This window comes from Lissotriton helveticus, chromosome 3_1, assembly GCF_964261635.1.
Source record: "Lissotriton helveticus chromosome 3_1, aLisHel1.1, whole genome shotgun sequence".
Taxonomy (NCBI): Eukaryota; Metazoa; Chordata; class Amphibia; order Caudata; family Salamandridae; genus Lissotriton; species Lissotriton helveticus.
In genome coordinates, this window is record NC_136061.1 from 739,213,611 (window position 1) to 739,228,812 (window position 15,202).

General features: G+C 43.5%; 1 protein-coding gene across 6 annotated transcripts in view; it reads right to left on the reverse strand.

The window, feature by feature from the left end:
- TEAD1 (TEA domain transcription factor 1) overlaps window positions 1-15,202 on the reverse strand; it is a 505,124-nt gene that overhangs the window by 42,836 nt on the left and 447,086 nt on the right. For all 6 annotated transcript variants that reach the window (XM_078680921.1, XM_078680920.1, XM_078680919.1 and 3 more), the window contains one exon: window positions 1,759-1,899. In XM_078680921.1, the coding sequence (XP_078537047.1) occupies window positions 1,759-1,899 (141 nt within the window). The remainder of the gene's footprint in view (window positions 1-1,758; window positions 1,900-15,202) is intronic.

The window sequence follows — 15,202 nt, forward strand, 5'->3', positions numbered from 1 at the left end:
AGAGAGCAGGAAACCTGCTCTCTCTTCCAAAAACCAATGTCGATTGCTTTTTCACACGGGGAGCTGGAAAAGCAATGCCGGTGGTGGTGAAATACACAGTTGTGAAGTGAGGGGACAGGGTCGGAGGTGACGTGTGCAAATGCACCCTGTGGCGCATTTTAAGTTAGGGAAATAATTCCCCTTTCATCCTGAGAGTCTCTGGGTCCAAGTAGCCCAAAATGTACCTCCAGTACGCACCACTGAGCTGCGTTGCAGCGGGGTGGTCCAAGGCCATGCCCCATTTTACACCTCTCTGGAATGCAACTCTGTGGCACTTACTGGACATGCCTGGTGGGTTAGTTGGCCCCCAGGGACCCTCTGGATTTAAAGGGAACTTTATCCCCCAACTTAAAACGCCCACAGGGCGTATTTGCACACATGTCACTTCAGGCTCTCCCCTCCCTTCACCAGGGTGCAAACGCACACCATGGCTCATTTTAAGAGGTAGTTTTAATCCCCGTGCCCTATTATCTACTAGAGGCTTACAGAAGAGGTCATACTAATCACAGGGGTACCCCAAAACATAGTGTTCCCTAGTGTATGTAGGTGTTTTCACTGTATTCTAAGTGTATTTTAGCATACCTCTGGATCTAGGCCTGGTTAGTCAGAGTCAGTTAACACCAGTACCCATCTGAAAAAGTTGTGGGCACAGGATGATTTTGTAACAAGGCCTCTTTCTGCTCCTTTGTTGGTTCTTTATGCACATGTCTTGCTTCTTCCAGCACTTTTCTTCGTCTTTGAGGAATTCTATTGCTTCTTTCTGCATTTCTTTTGCTTCTTTATGTACGTTTTTTCTTCTTTCTTCACATGTCCTACCTCTGTAGGCATGGTTAGAAACTAGCATTTAAAAAACCTTAGAAATTCACTTAAAACAACATAGGCTTCAGGCACATTATAGTTAGGAATTAGCATTTTAAAAACATTTGAAATTAACTGAAAAAAACATAGGTTTCAGGCACGTTATAGTTAGGAATTAGCATTTAAAAAACCTACGAAATTCACTGAAAAAACCATAGGTTTCAGGGGTGTTATAGTTAGTTAGACATTTCACTCGTGGCGCTTACTGGAGGTACCTAGTGGGCTAGTTGGACCCTAGGGTCCCTCAGGATTCAAGGGAACCTAATCTCCCAACTTAAAACAGCCACAGGGCGTGTTTACACAGTGATGAAGGGAGGGGACCGGGCCTGAGGTGATGTGTGCAAACATGCCCTGTGGTGCGTTTTAAGTTGGGGAAATAATTCCCCTTCAATCCTGAGGGCCCCTGGGAGCCAACTAGCCCACCAGGTGCTTCCAGTAAGCGCCTCTGCTCTGCGTTGCAGAGAGGTGGTCCAGACCGTGCCCCTTTGGACACCTCTCTGCAACACAGCTCTGTGGCGCTTACTGGAGGTACCTAGTGGGCTAGTTGGACCCTATGGACCCTCAGGATTCAAGGGGACTTAATCTCCCAACTTAAAACGGCCACAGGGCGTTTACAAAGTGGTGAAGGGAGGGGATGAGGTCTGAGGTGACGTGTGCAAACACGCCCTGTGACGCGTTTTTTTAGTTGGGGAAATAATTCCCCTTCAATCCTGAGGGCCCCTAGGGGCCAACTAGCCCATTACAGAAAAGCCTTATTTTAGCCTAGAATAATTATGGTCAAAATAAATATAATCCTTAGCATGACAAAGAATACCATACTTATAAAGACACAGTCCAAAATAAGTCTCAAAATCAACTCACCTCTACTTTCTCAACTACTTGTTTTCCAAATGAACAGACCTTTGTGGAACAGGTAATTGTCATATTTTCAGAGCTCTCATACTGACTCGTAACACCGTAGAATGCTCCTGCATCATCCTGAATATTGCAGTTTAAATCCGCCTAGACAGAACACAGGACATTTTAGAAAATAGAGCAAATATTCAGGACTTACTCCTTATAACAGAGTGACAAAAATCAAACGCATATTTTTACTGATGTGCACAAAGAAGTGCATATCTAGAGTTCCTAATTTGGGCAAGTGGTGTGCTGGTGGTGGGCGCATGTGCTCATTTTTGGGAAATGTGGACTTATTTTTCATCATCACATTTTGACCCAAAGGAAAAGAGACAAAGGCAGAAACAGGGAAACAAAGGATGCAGAGAAGACAACTCATTCACTTTGTTTTGCATGTTAGTATAAAATAAATCACGGAATTTCATGTTTACAATAGAAAATTGTAAACATACTGTACACAAAGTGTAAACATATTGTTTCATTCAATGCATGTTGTGTAAAGGTTTAACCCACTATTAGTTTGGAAACATATAATACAGGTTCTTGATAGATTACATTCACTCGTAAAATGTTGTGGGCCCTTACCAATGTTTTGTCAGTGCATAAAATGGGTTATTGCATTAGTGGGTATGATAATCATGCTGTTATACAGCATCACTGCAGCATTTTTCTAGGTCAAGCATATTTTATCACAAGACATTGAACGGAATTCCACCAAATTTGGCAGAAAGCTAGCTTTTGGTACAAACGGAGCCCCATTATAGGTTTCACCTGCATGATGTGCTTGTGAAATCTAATGCTAATATATATCTAAAAAGGGGATTACAAATGCCCCCTTGCTTTTCATTTGTTCCTGTGCTTGCCACCTACTTTTCGTCCATTTCAATTGACTGTAGCATGCTATTTCCTGTTGTTCTTCGTGTGTTTGCTTTTAACAGTGTCCCAATGCTGAAGTACTGTTTTCATCCGCTTTTGTGGAACTTTATTTAATGTTTCGGCTGCATAGCGTTTGCTGTGTTTGTTAACATAATCTCTCCCTTGTGGCACACATTTCAATCCTGCTTGCGAGACATGCTTCTCCACCCTCCTCCCACTCTCTGTTGTGTTTTGCCCAACCCCTACTCTGTCCGTTGTCTCCTCACCTCCCATCCTCCTCCCATTTTGGTTGTTTCCCCTGATTCCCCCATCTGTTGCTCCGGCCTCACTGCAGCAAAGGAGGGTGAATAACTGGCATGCATTTCAACACATCTGCCATGCATAGCACTTTCACTGCAAACTTATATTATTGTGATTGCCCTCAGTCGACGTTTACGCCCATGCCTATGACACTTCACAGTCATGGGCATTGTGGGAGCTGTAGTTCTGGAGCTGGGCTTATTCACAAGCTTCTGCGATTATTATCACTAGTAGGTGTCTCGATTAGCACAAACAACATTTCCCAGCTTTTTCTAGTTGTGTCTTCTTGTTGTCCATGCAAGCTTGCCAGGCTCGCAGGGAGGGTAGGATGGCGGAGTGTGTGCGAGCCCCGATTGATTTACTGGCGTTTAAACTTGGCATCCATTGGCAGCAGCTGCCTGAAGCCCCCTGGGGACGGCTGTACCATTAAATTCAGCCGGGGGAGTGGAAGAGACCCGTGTGTGTCAGGCTAGGCTCTTGTTTGTTTTTCTACCAATAGTTATTTTTTATTTTAAGCCATCCTCCTCCATAAATTCACTGGTAAGGCTTTCTCACCGAATTACATGTGCGCGTTTTGTTTTCTTTCTGAGCCTGCTGACTTACGTATGTCTCGCCTCAGCTGTGTGTTATTGCCCCTCTGTTATTACTACTGTTCTGTGTCTGGCAAGTCTGATCTGTGTATTTTTTCATGTCTGCAGAGTCCCGTCTTTGATCGTTATCTCACATGTCTCTTTATCTGTGTCAGTGGTTTTTGTGTCTGTTTATTATAGTTGCTGCTTCTTGACTAATATCTGTGTTTGCATTGGAAGTGCCATCTCTGATCCAGGTCCAAGCTGACATATGTCTCTGTCTGTGCTGTCTTTTCTCTTTGTGATAATTGTGTCTGCTGTGTCTTGTCTCTTTCTTGGTCTGCAGTCTGCCACCTGTGTTTTTTGTCCCTACAACCACCTGGCTTTGATCTTTGTCTTTTTTTCTGCTGTCCTCTCTCTCTATCATTATAGTATGTCTCTACTTTCTGTCTCTGTAGCCCATATCTATGCCTTTATCTCTCCTGTCACATAGCAGAGTTTGCCTCTGCAGTCTCTGATACTTATTACTGCAGTTTCCCCACTCTGACCTGCCGTAGTCGTATCGCTTTTTCCCTAACATTTAGCTTTGGTGCACAGCAGTCATGTTGATGTACAAAATGGTTAAAAGTCACTGGCAAAGCCAATAGCTCTTAAATAGTTGGAACCTATTGGCTTTGCCAATGTTTGTTCTAATTTGGTGTAAATCCATTCAGTAGTTTGGAGTTATTAAAGAAAAAAGAATAAATGTAAATTTATGGATGCAAATCCTCTGTGGATCCGACAGATCTCATGGTGAAATCTGGTTGGCTGCTAACACTTCAACCAGTAAGTGTTGGCAGCATCTTGGGACTGGGACTCGGGCAAGTCCAAAGAACACTTTTTAAAAAAAAACAAGGGGCAGGGTAGGATTACCCTGCCCCCTAGGCTTGGCGGTGGTGTCCCACCGGGACCTTGATGGAGGCCCAACACGTTTTTGGGGCCAAAGATGTTTTTTGTAAAAAAAAAAAAGAATTCTGCTAATTTGTGGATAGACTGTAGATAAGCTTCAATTTGTTAAAGAACAACAACAAGCATAGTTTTCCATGTTTGTTGTTATTAGCTCCCCAGATGGGCCAGATCCCAGGGGAATTCTTTATATTAATATTGGGGCAGCAAGGTGCACTAGGTCCCACTCCCCAGGCTGCTTTCGGACCCTAGGAATGCCAACCCATATGGCACGGGCAATGTTTACAAGGGGAGTGGCCTGCGCAACCCCCCCTCCCCCCACTCCTCTGCCCGATTTTGGCACACACAAACCACAGAAATGTAGCAGTTATAGTTATCTGAAGTAACAATAGCTTGTGCCCTAAGGTAACTAAAACTCGCACCACGCACTGCTTCTTACCCCACATATTACATCACTCATGACATATTCTATGACATCATTGATAATATTACTGCACATTTGTTGTAAAATTATTGCCAAGAAAACTGTGTATGGTGGGACCATGAGTTATGGTAACATCAGAGAACAAGTTTTATTCACTTGAGATACCTCTAACTATATCTGCTCAATTTATGTGTTTTGTGTAATATCTGAACCTAACTATAATTCCTCTATAACCTTTGGGTTTGTTTGTGAATCTCTAAGGTTTTATATATATTGACTTGCCTATATCCCTGGCGCTGTGTGACGAATATTCACAAAATTACCCCAAAAGAGAGCTCTGATGATTCTTGTTGTGCATGAAAAGTTTCAGGGTGATCCATCACGCGGGGCAGACAAAAAAGGGGAAGTCAAAAAAAGTGTGTTTCTCATGTTAATTTCTATAGACTGTTTAGATATGCCTGCAGTCCGAACTACTGGAAGGATTGAGACCAACTTTGGCAGAAAGCTAGCTTTTGGTTTGTTATTAGGTGTGAATCTATTTAGTAGTATGCAAGATATTAAAGGAAATTCAAATTTGTAAATCTACGCTTGCAAACTCTTCATAAATAATGATGAGCTTGTGCAGAGATCTGCAGATCTCTGACTGGCTGCCAACACTTCAACCAGGAAGGGTCGGCAGCCATCTTGGGACTCAGGTAAACTGTAATTGTTAGGCAAAAATATCAATTACAAAATACCATATGAAGTTACCTGAAATACATAACTGTACTTATGAAACTATATTTTATAAAACCTGGTAGAAATTGCAAATTGCGATTTAGGAAACGCAAATAGGGATTACCTATTTGCGACTCCTAAAGCACATGAACAAGCCATTTCCTAAATGCGAAACAGATAGTTAAATAATGCTATTACCATCCACTCAAAGTAAATGGTAATCATATGCAAATGCATTTTTTTATGTGACACGAAGCACACATTTGCCCCTACGGTACTTGCACACTTACATGTGCACTGTAAATGTCAGGGTGCATCCAGTGGGGCCTTAAGCCCAGAGGCACTCTTTGGTTTGTATTTTCTAAATTTCAATTTCCTATTAGGAAATCGCAGTTCAGGAAGTGCACACCATTTCCTATTTGGCCCATATGTGGGAATGCAATAGCATTTCCTATTTGCGATTCCTACTCTGTGAATAGCTATTAGTAAATCGCAAATTTTGTACATACCATTTTGGATTTCCTAAATTTAGGAAATGCAAAATAAGAGTTTCGTACATCTGACCCAAAGTAAAAATCGAGATATGATTCCTACTCAATCACAAGTTCTGCTGTTGAATTACAGACTCCCACAAGTCCCGTTTTTTACAGAATGTGAATTCTACATTTTCTTGCACTATCAAATGGGAATCCCTGAACAGCAGAGATTCAACATACAGATTTCTAAAATGCTTCTGAGACCAGACTTGAAATGTGTCTTTGTCATGAAGAGAGTTAGTTAAGCCTATAGTACCTCTTACCCTGGCACATAATTTAGGTGCACCACTGGACGAGTATTTTCACTTCCAGAAATTCATACTGGGCTCGCGATAGTGAAGAAGCACAGAAGATCAGTTGCAGCATGAATCTGCTGTTCAACACTGAAAACATCCCATAATACATTTATGCCATTCCACTGATAAATGTGTAGGAAAAATCGGCAACCCGAGTGGGTGAGGTTCTCCATGTGCCTGGATGGGGAGTTCGAATCTTTTCCTAATTGAAGAAAGAAGGGGTTTAAAGACTTTGAAGGACTTCTGCTGCTTTCTGATCTAGGCATTTTCAATGAACTATGTGGATGTTTGCAGTGAATGAAGGTGAAAAAAACATTTTGTAATAAGCAAAAATTGTTTTTGAAAAAGGCATCTGGAACTGGGAATGGCTCCGAGGCTACCATAGTGGAGAGTACAGGTATGGATTAGTAGATAGTGCACACGATTAGCATGTGGCTGTTTGCCAGTTAACTCTGAGAACCCTCTTTGTCTTGTTGTTTTAAGAGAAAAATAGTGCTAATCTGTACCAAGATTATTGCCTTCACAACTACCCGAGATTCATGTCATGTGCAGCGGTATCTGGAGCTCCAGTGCTGTATAAATAGTCAGTCTGCCTGCCTCAATATAGGTAGCTCAGGAAGGATGTCCATCAGGAACTGTGGGAAGAATGTGGCTTCTGTCAATTCTCTAAGCTGTGCTCAGCATACCAGTATACAATAGCACTCCTGATCACCTGAAAGAACTGGTGAGCGAATACGACTGTCAATACCCTGATCTCCACTGCAATCAGAGTATCCTCCAGAGACACTCATTCAAACGATCATAGCTTCCAAATTCTCCTGGGATAATTTGGTCAATTTATTCTTGTCAGTGACTTCATTCTTATAATAAGGACTACTGTTTGAACCCACTGAGGAGTTTGAGATAAAGTGGAAGGAAAGAAAGTGTGTGTACGGGTGTAAAAGTCAAAGATTCTGTCAGGTCTTTCATCAGTCTATGAGCTGCTGGCAATTCCAGCAATGGAACATTACAGGGAAGCAAAAGATGTATGCCCATAGAAAGTGTAACAGCATCCACTTTTGGTTAGTGGCTCTTCTTTAAGCACCCATCTCTTGATGAAGTTTACCTTTAACAGGCTTTCATCATGTCCCTGGATCACAAGAGGGCCAAAAAAACTGAAAGCATGTCCTGTGCCTCCAGGGTCTATTTTCATTTATCCTGAAAGTTATGCACTGAGCCCTCAAGCCTGTGCAGTAAAGTGATCTCAATTTTGTCATTAGTCAGATGACAGGGTAGTTAGTTTGTAGTGAGAAAGATTTCTTTTTTGAGATGCCTTACGGGACAATTAAGACTATGGCGATCGGGGGACGGTTTGCTGTGGTTGACGCCGAATGGGAGGGGAGGGCTCTTAATGTAGTTTCTGTTTACCTGCCACCGGCACTGGGTAGAGATGCCTTAACAGATCTGGGCCGAGTATTGACCAAACTTCCCGATGGTACATTGATACTAGGTGGAGATTACAATATGACTATGGACGATACGGTTGACAGATACCCACAGAGGCAGGGGGCCAGACCAAACAAACTTATGGCGGAATTTACCACGGCATTGGGCCTCTAAGATGTGGGGAGGGAGCTTCAAACAGCGGATTCCAAATTTAGGTACTTTTCCAGTGTGCACGGTAGTCTCCCCCGAATAGATTACTTCTTAACATATACGGCCTCAGTAGGTGATTTTAGACACACTTGGACCTTGCCTAGGGGTATCTCAGATCATTCCCCTGTGGGTGTTGAGTATACTCACGGGGAACGCCAGCTGCGCAGTACTATTGTTATTAACCCATGGCTGTTGAAAATACAGGATATAAGGGAGGAGCTCTGTGTGCAAACTGGAAACTTTCTAACAGAAAATCTAGGGTCGGTAGACTCTGCACAAACTATATGGGAGGCATATAAAGTGGTCCTACAGAGATATGCCCTGTCGTGGAATACAATATCGATTAGAGGAGGAACTCCGGGGGCTTGAGGCAGACCACACGCTTAATCCCTCAGAAGGTACACTACATAGTTTGATATTGAAGTAGGATGAGTACAGGCTCAAGGCGCGTGAATACATGATGGCTACCCAGCATAGGTTGTATGAGCTGGGTGATAGGGCAGGGAAGACACGAGCCTGGTTGGAAAGGAGGGAACAGGGTACGAGGTGGGTGCCTCGGCTAACGTCGCCTAGCGGAGAGGTCCTACATCGCCCCAACGACATAGCGGAGGTGTTTGCAGATTACTTCGAGAAAGTTTATTCTCCCTCCACAACGTATATAGTGGAGGACTCGCACCAGCTTCTAGCGGATAGTGATGTGCCAACTCTCTTGGAACTGGACAGAGAAGTATTAGATGCAGATCTGTCAAATAAGGAAATCCAGAAAGCAATCGGCCAAATTAGGTCCGGGAAGGCAATGGGCCAAATGGCACCCCCGTTGAGTTCCTTAAGGACGTTGCCTCTCACGTTGCTCCACACCTGCGGGCAATGTATGAGGAAAGTTGTGAGAGGGTAGTTCTGCCAGCAGACCAACGTCTAGCTAGTTTAGTTGTTATTCATAAGGCGGGAAAGCCGGTAGATGACTGTAGCTCATACAGGTCAATGTCACTGATAAATGTAGAGGCAAAGATCTTGGCAAAAGTTCTTGCCACGCGACTTATGACAGTGACTTCCTCCCTGGTGCACCCGGATCAATCTGGCTTCATGCCTATGAGGAATACAGCCCCTAACATTCGCCGGCTGCATATTGTGATGGCACGCAGGGACTTTTTGAGGAAAGATGCAGTTATACTGTCACTGGATGCCTCTATGGCATTTGATTCGATCGAATGGCCATATCTTTTTGAAGTTCTCGTGAGAGCTGGGTTGGGCCCTAAATTTACACGATGGGTGAAGCTGATATATACTGACATCCAGGGGCAAGTGAGAGTTAACTACAGGTCCCGAACGTTCACGCTACGGAGAGGCACCAGACAAGGGTGCCCACTGTCCCCGATGCTGTTTTCCCTTATGCTGGAGCCCCTGGTGGCCTGGATCTGTCGTGACGTGATGGTGCGGGGTTTCAGATGGTCAATGGAGTGTGAGGACAGAATATCCCTATACGCCGATGACATATTGCTATATTTTGCCTCCCCTTATAAGTCGATCCACACAGTTCTCAATATTTTTACAAACTTTGGGAAGTAATCCGGATACGCAATCAACTGGGGTAAATCTGTGCTATATGTGCTGCATGGACAGACTCCCGGTCTCCCTAGAGACTGCACGCTAGTGGTTGCAGCTGACAGATTTAAGTACCTGGGAGCCTTTATTACGTCGGACCGGCTCTCTTTTTGAGCCACAATTTGGTGCCCCTGTTGGCTAGATTGCGAACTGATGTTAAACATTGGAGGTCGCTGTCTCTGTCCTTGGTGGGCCGCGCTGCTCTTTTTAAAAAGTTGGCACTCCCGCGATTTTTATATATTCTTCAGAATTGCCCTCACCCTTGCGCTCTTCAGAAACTAACGAAGGGGTGGTATGATGGGGGGATAGTGTTGCCCGACATTAGGTTGCACTATTAGGCCTCTCAGTTGGTGGCTGTAAATCAGTGGATATACGCCCTGTCAACGGACTCGGCATATGCCCTGGATAGGTATCAGATGGATCGCTCGGGTTATCTGGGTGCCCTGTATTCCCGCACCTAGAAGCCAAGATATATTGGCCCGATACTGCATACAGTTCAGATCTGGCAGCTGGCTAACTCGCGGCTGGGATGGGCTGGTATTCTCACTAAGGCAACGCCACTATGGTACATGCAGAAACTAGGCAGGTTGTGCTATCAACCAGGTTTTCATAGGTGGGATGTAATCGGCATCTCAACAGTTAATGATTTGGCTAAAAAAGGAGCATTACTCAAATTTGAAGATCTTCAGAAGAGCTACCACTTGGCCTCGGGGGAGGTTTTTAGGTACCTGCAAATCAGACATGCCTTGCGGGCGGCCTTCCCAAGCTGTGAGGACATACCGGACTCGTCGCCTCTGGAGGATCGCTTGTTAGATGGGCCGCTGCAGTCCAAGACGATCTCCTTGACCTATAAAAAACGTAGTAATAATTTGCCCGATGCCTTCGGGAAGCTCAAGGAACAATGGGAGAGGGACCTAGGACCGATCGATAAGGAGGATTGGCGACTGGAGCTTATGTCACCTAGGGAGGAGGCTATTACGCTTAGATTCAGACTAATACAACTCCGAATTCTGCAAAGCTCCTATCTGACCGGGATAATGCTGGCCAAAATAGGGTCTAGGCAAGATGACCTCTGTCTGAAGGGTTGCAGGCAGCCAGCTACTTTCTATCATATCCTGTGGGAATGCCCGCTGTTGCGGGATCTTTGGGAGAGGGCCACAACTCATACACAGTCCGCATTGGGGAAGACAGTGAACCTGACACCCCACCTGGGTTTGCTCAATATATGGGAAGATACAGACCTGGCTGAAATAGAATAACAATTGGTGATGCTGGGATACACATTAGTAAAGATGGAGCTGGCAATGGGATGGGGTGGAGTGGCGCCGCCTTCAGTGTCAGTGTGGCTGAAAGAGTTCGACAGGTGTATGATAACGTAGAGAGAAGCCTTCATAGCCAGGGGATGCCCGAGGAAATGGGATAAGAAATGGTTGAAATGGAACACTTACAGCGGGGAGATTTGTGTATCACCCGTGGTGGAATTGGAAATGCGAAGAAATAGAGACGGAGAAGTAACTGTTTAATATGTCTATTTTCCCAACATTTGTACCATGTACGGTGCTGAATGCAACTTGCGAATACCATGTGTAATTGCTGTTTATCTGTCTGTCACGAACTTTATCAATAAAAACATTAAAAAAAAATAAAGACTATGGCGGTCTTTTACTGCCATACTCGTGGTGGCACAGTGGTGATGGAACTGCAACTGCCGCATTACAAGTCGGCTTTTAGGGCCGGCCACAGCTGCACCGGCTGTGCTGACTGCAACAGGCAACCTCTGTTCGTTGACCGTGGCACAGCGCAGTGGGCCTATATAATATGCAAGGCTGGACTGTCATGGTCCACCGAGCATATAATGAGTTTCCCCTCTGCCAACCATTCCATGGTGGGCTAAGATGGGCAAAGGGGAAACAAAGAGGGCCCTCAAGGGCCACAATTCCCCCGCCACCATGGGGATGCATTCAGGGGGCCACAACATGTGCCCCCCTGTTTGCATGCACCCTATGTTTCAGGGCGGTCGTTCTGGAACTTCTTTTGGTTCCCATTGAGGTGTCCATTTTCAGGGCACCACCAGGAGAATGACAAGAGAAAAGACAGGAAAAGCCTGCTAGACACGAGTTTAACTTTGAATCTGGCAGGCAGCCCCCTGCAGGGCTCTGGAGTTGCTGAGCTGGAGCAGAGGAGGCGCAGATGCAGAGCAGGGACAGAACAGGCACTGTACCGCCAGATTCATATTCGCCACCTTGGTTCTGAAAATTCTGACTTTATCAAATTATGAAAATAAACTGCAAACATGGGGTTCTTTTTAATGCAGACTGCGACCCCTCTAATGCTCCTAGACCATCCAGCCTGTGACCTGTGAAATTCTTGCACCAGGGTTTTAAGGTCTTTGAGTAGACAAGAAGTCTCTCAGCCTGAGACCAGTGGAAGAAAAAAAACATATCAAGGACTGTGGTCCTACTTGCTTAAGTGCTATGAAAATTCAGCAGAGAAAAATAGGAAAATGGTGGGCCATGGATTAATTGGATTACTTGGAATTACAGGTGCACTGTGGGATATAGATAGGTGTAAAGTATGACATCAAGGGTGCTTAAAAACATGCAATATAAACAGAAAAGATGTGTGTCAGCTTCAGACATTTGTACTTCGCAAAAGAAGCATTGTTGGAATACTGTTATCAATGGCATGAGTGGGCACAAGAAACAGGGGACAATAGGGTGGCAACCGAGGGTTTATAGGTTGTGAACGGAAAAACTCAAGCTGTGAAGCCACTTGTAACATCTTCACGCTGAATAAGAAAGCTGTGTTGTGGAAGTAAACAGGGACCTAAGAGACGAAACCCTGTATTACAATTGCACCAGTTACATTTTAGTCTTGCTCTACAAAATATAATCCCAGGCCTGACGTATAAAATATTTTTACCAATCACAAACCCTCAGATTCAATAAATCTGAGGATTTGCAACACTAAAACACTTGTGTAACTTACTAAATGCGAATAACGATTCGGAAAAGATTTTCTGAACCTTTGTTATACTATTGACCCTCAACCCGTTAGCAAAACATTAATAATATTTTACCACCAATTCAAAACTGATGGTCAGCCGTTCGTAAATGGGAAGGAGTAGTTAGGGGATCCCTTCCACTTTGAAATGTTCAGAAACCTGTTTCCATGGGGCCAGTGCCTACTCCTAAAAAAAGGCTTGTTTAGCTTTTGATTTTATAAAATGCGTTTCGATTTCATTTTAGGAAAACGACTGCATTTAACAAAAAAAAAAAAGATTGCTTCATGTAAAAGCAATCACAAATATTGTGGTATGCTGCCCCCAACAGGCCACCATGCCTACGACTTTAGCCAATCGAAGTAGGTCGCAATTTACGACCTGCCTCATACAAATTAATGAGTTGGATAGAATTGTGCGCCAGTATAATTCGAAATTTTGTGAACCAACTATTAGTACGTAGGTCGGATTGGAAATATTCCTTTCCATTCACAAGAAGTCGGGGTGAAATTTGAGAACACTTTTTCAAATGGAAAATTTGAGCTTCTGGCGACTTGCCTATGGCTAAGGTCTGTAGATTAGGCAGAAGGAATATTCCTGTTGTAACATTATTTTAGGAATACGAGAAGGTGAATATCATTATATTTTTTTTAAGTTATATGCAGCTTTTTCCAAATATGCTCAAAAGATATAAAAAACTAGACACACAGGTGAGAATCGTTTAATCACACTGACTTTTAAAGAAAGCGATCATGGAGTGTAGACTCGCCAAATTAGACAAGGACCCTGGAAATTTCATGCACGCTAGCCTTGAGTGCAGAAGTCATTCAGTACAGGTCAACCACAAAAGATGGAAGGTGAACTTTTGTAAACCCAGGGTTAGAGAGTTAAAGTGTAATACAGTTCACTTCGATAATGCCCATTAATTTACATAAAGCAGTTGCATGGGCTGGCAGCTACACAACATGCAAAAATCAGGAGCAAATAATGTGTCTCTGACGTTCTGCGTCCCATGGCATTTGAGGTGAAAAAAGACAGCCTACTTTCTCTCTCGGCTTTCTTTTCATATACTTGCATGCCGGCTCAGACACATTTGTCTCTCAGCACAGAGCACATTGATGCACAGTTTTCGTGAGTGGGTCGATAATGGAACAAAGGTTCTGTTGTGCAATATAATCACACTGTCGTTTTTGTTTGCATGCACATAAATAGGTTCTTTCATTGTAAAGCGCACTGCCAAGTCCAGTACCAAGTACAGTACCCTTTTTTCTATGAAAACGGAGGAAAGAGGATTTGCATAAAATGATATCCATCAAAAACAATAAAGGACTTCTCATTTAAGGGGTTTCATGACAGACACATTCAGAGATAAAAAACCTTTGATAAACTCAGCTCCCAGCAATAAAGACAAAGGAGATTAGCTGTATGCATACTCAACGTATTTCAATAATTCAGCAAGGAACAGCACATTCAACAGTCCTCTATTCATAATGTTTCTTGGCAAGTAGCACGCTTGGTAATTTTGAAAAAAATATGGCATTTTTCAAAAAACCTTATTTAATTTCCTTTTATTGTGTAAATGTATTTATCCATTTGGATTTCAGGCCTGATTTTAACTTCAAAGGAATATTAAAAGCATGATCTGTTTTTAATTTTGTCTAGTTAGAAGAGAGAAAGCCTGCCCATTTAAGTATTCAATAGAAACAATGGCTAATATTAGACGTCTTCAAATTATTTGCATCCAACAAAGCCATACAAATAAAGGAACATGTGCAAGTTGTTATATGGTCTCATATTATGGGAGACAATTTGAGCAAAGCTGATTTTATATACAAAATTATCTGTACGCTGCAACATGCGTACAATTAGAAATATGAAACTACAAGTCCCATAATGCTCTTACTTAAAAAGCCGAAGCTTATGCAATGTGTTACACTTAGGGCACAGTCTCACAGATTGCATGTTATAAAGACTTTAAACGTGGAAACAACTTCCCTAGAAATGAGGCCTCCTCAAAGTGATTTTACTTTACAGCACAGGTGTTACCTACTGAATACTGGTTTTGGTTACATACCTTTTTAACAACAAATGCTGAAGAATAGATGCCATGGCATAAACAAAATATGTAGATGAGCTGAATGTACTATGCTATTTATTACTACTGTCATAGGGAGGAGCGGGATATTATGACCCTCCGGAGGAATCTCGTGAGTTATGGCCCTAGTCAGCACAATGGTACAAAATAGCATATTACTTTCTGCACACCTGCATACATATATATAGCATACTGTTTATAAAGGGGTAATGACCCAGCCCTGCAACCAGAGGAGATCATGTTTTAGAGCCCGATTATGAGCCTGGCTGTCTGAATGGCGAGGCGGTAGCCGCAACCGCACCGTCGGTCAGACTGCCCCATTACGAGTAGGGCAGTCTGACCAACCTGTGACAACCGATGCTACCAGGGAACCACAGCTCCCTGGAGGTGGAGTACTGGTCAGAGGCCGCAA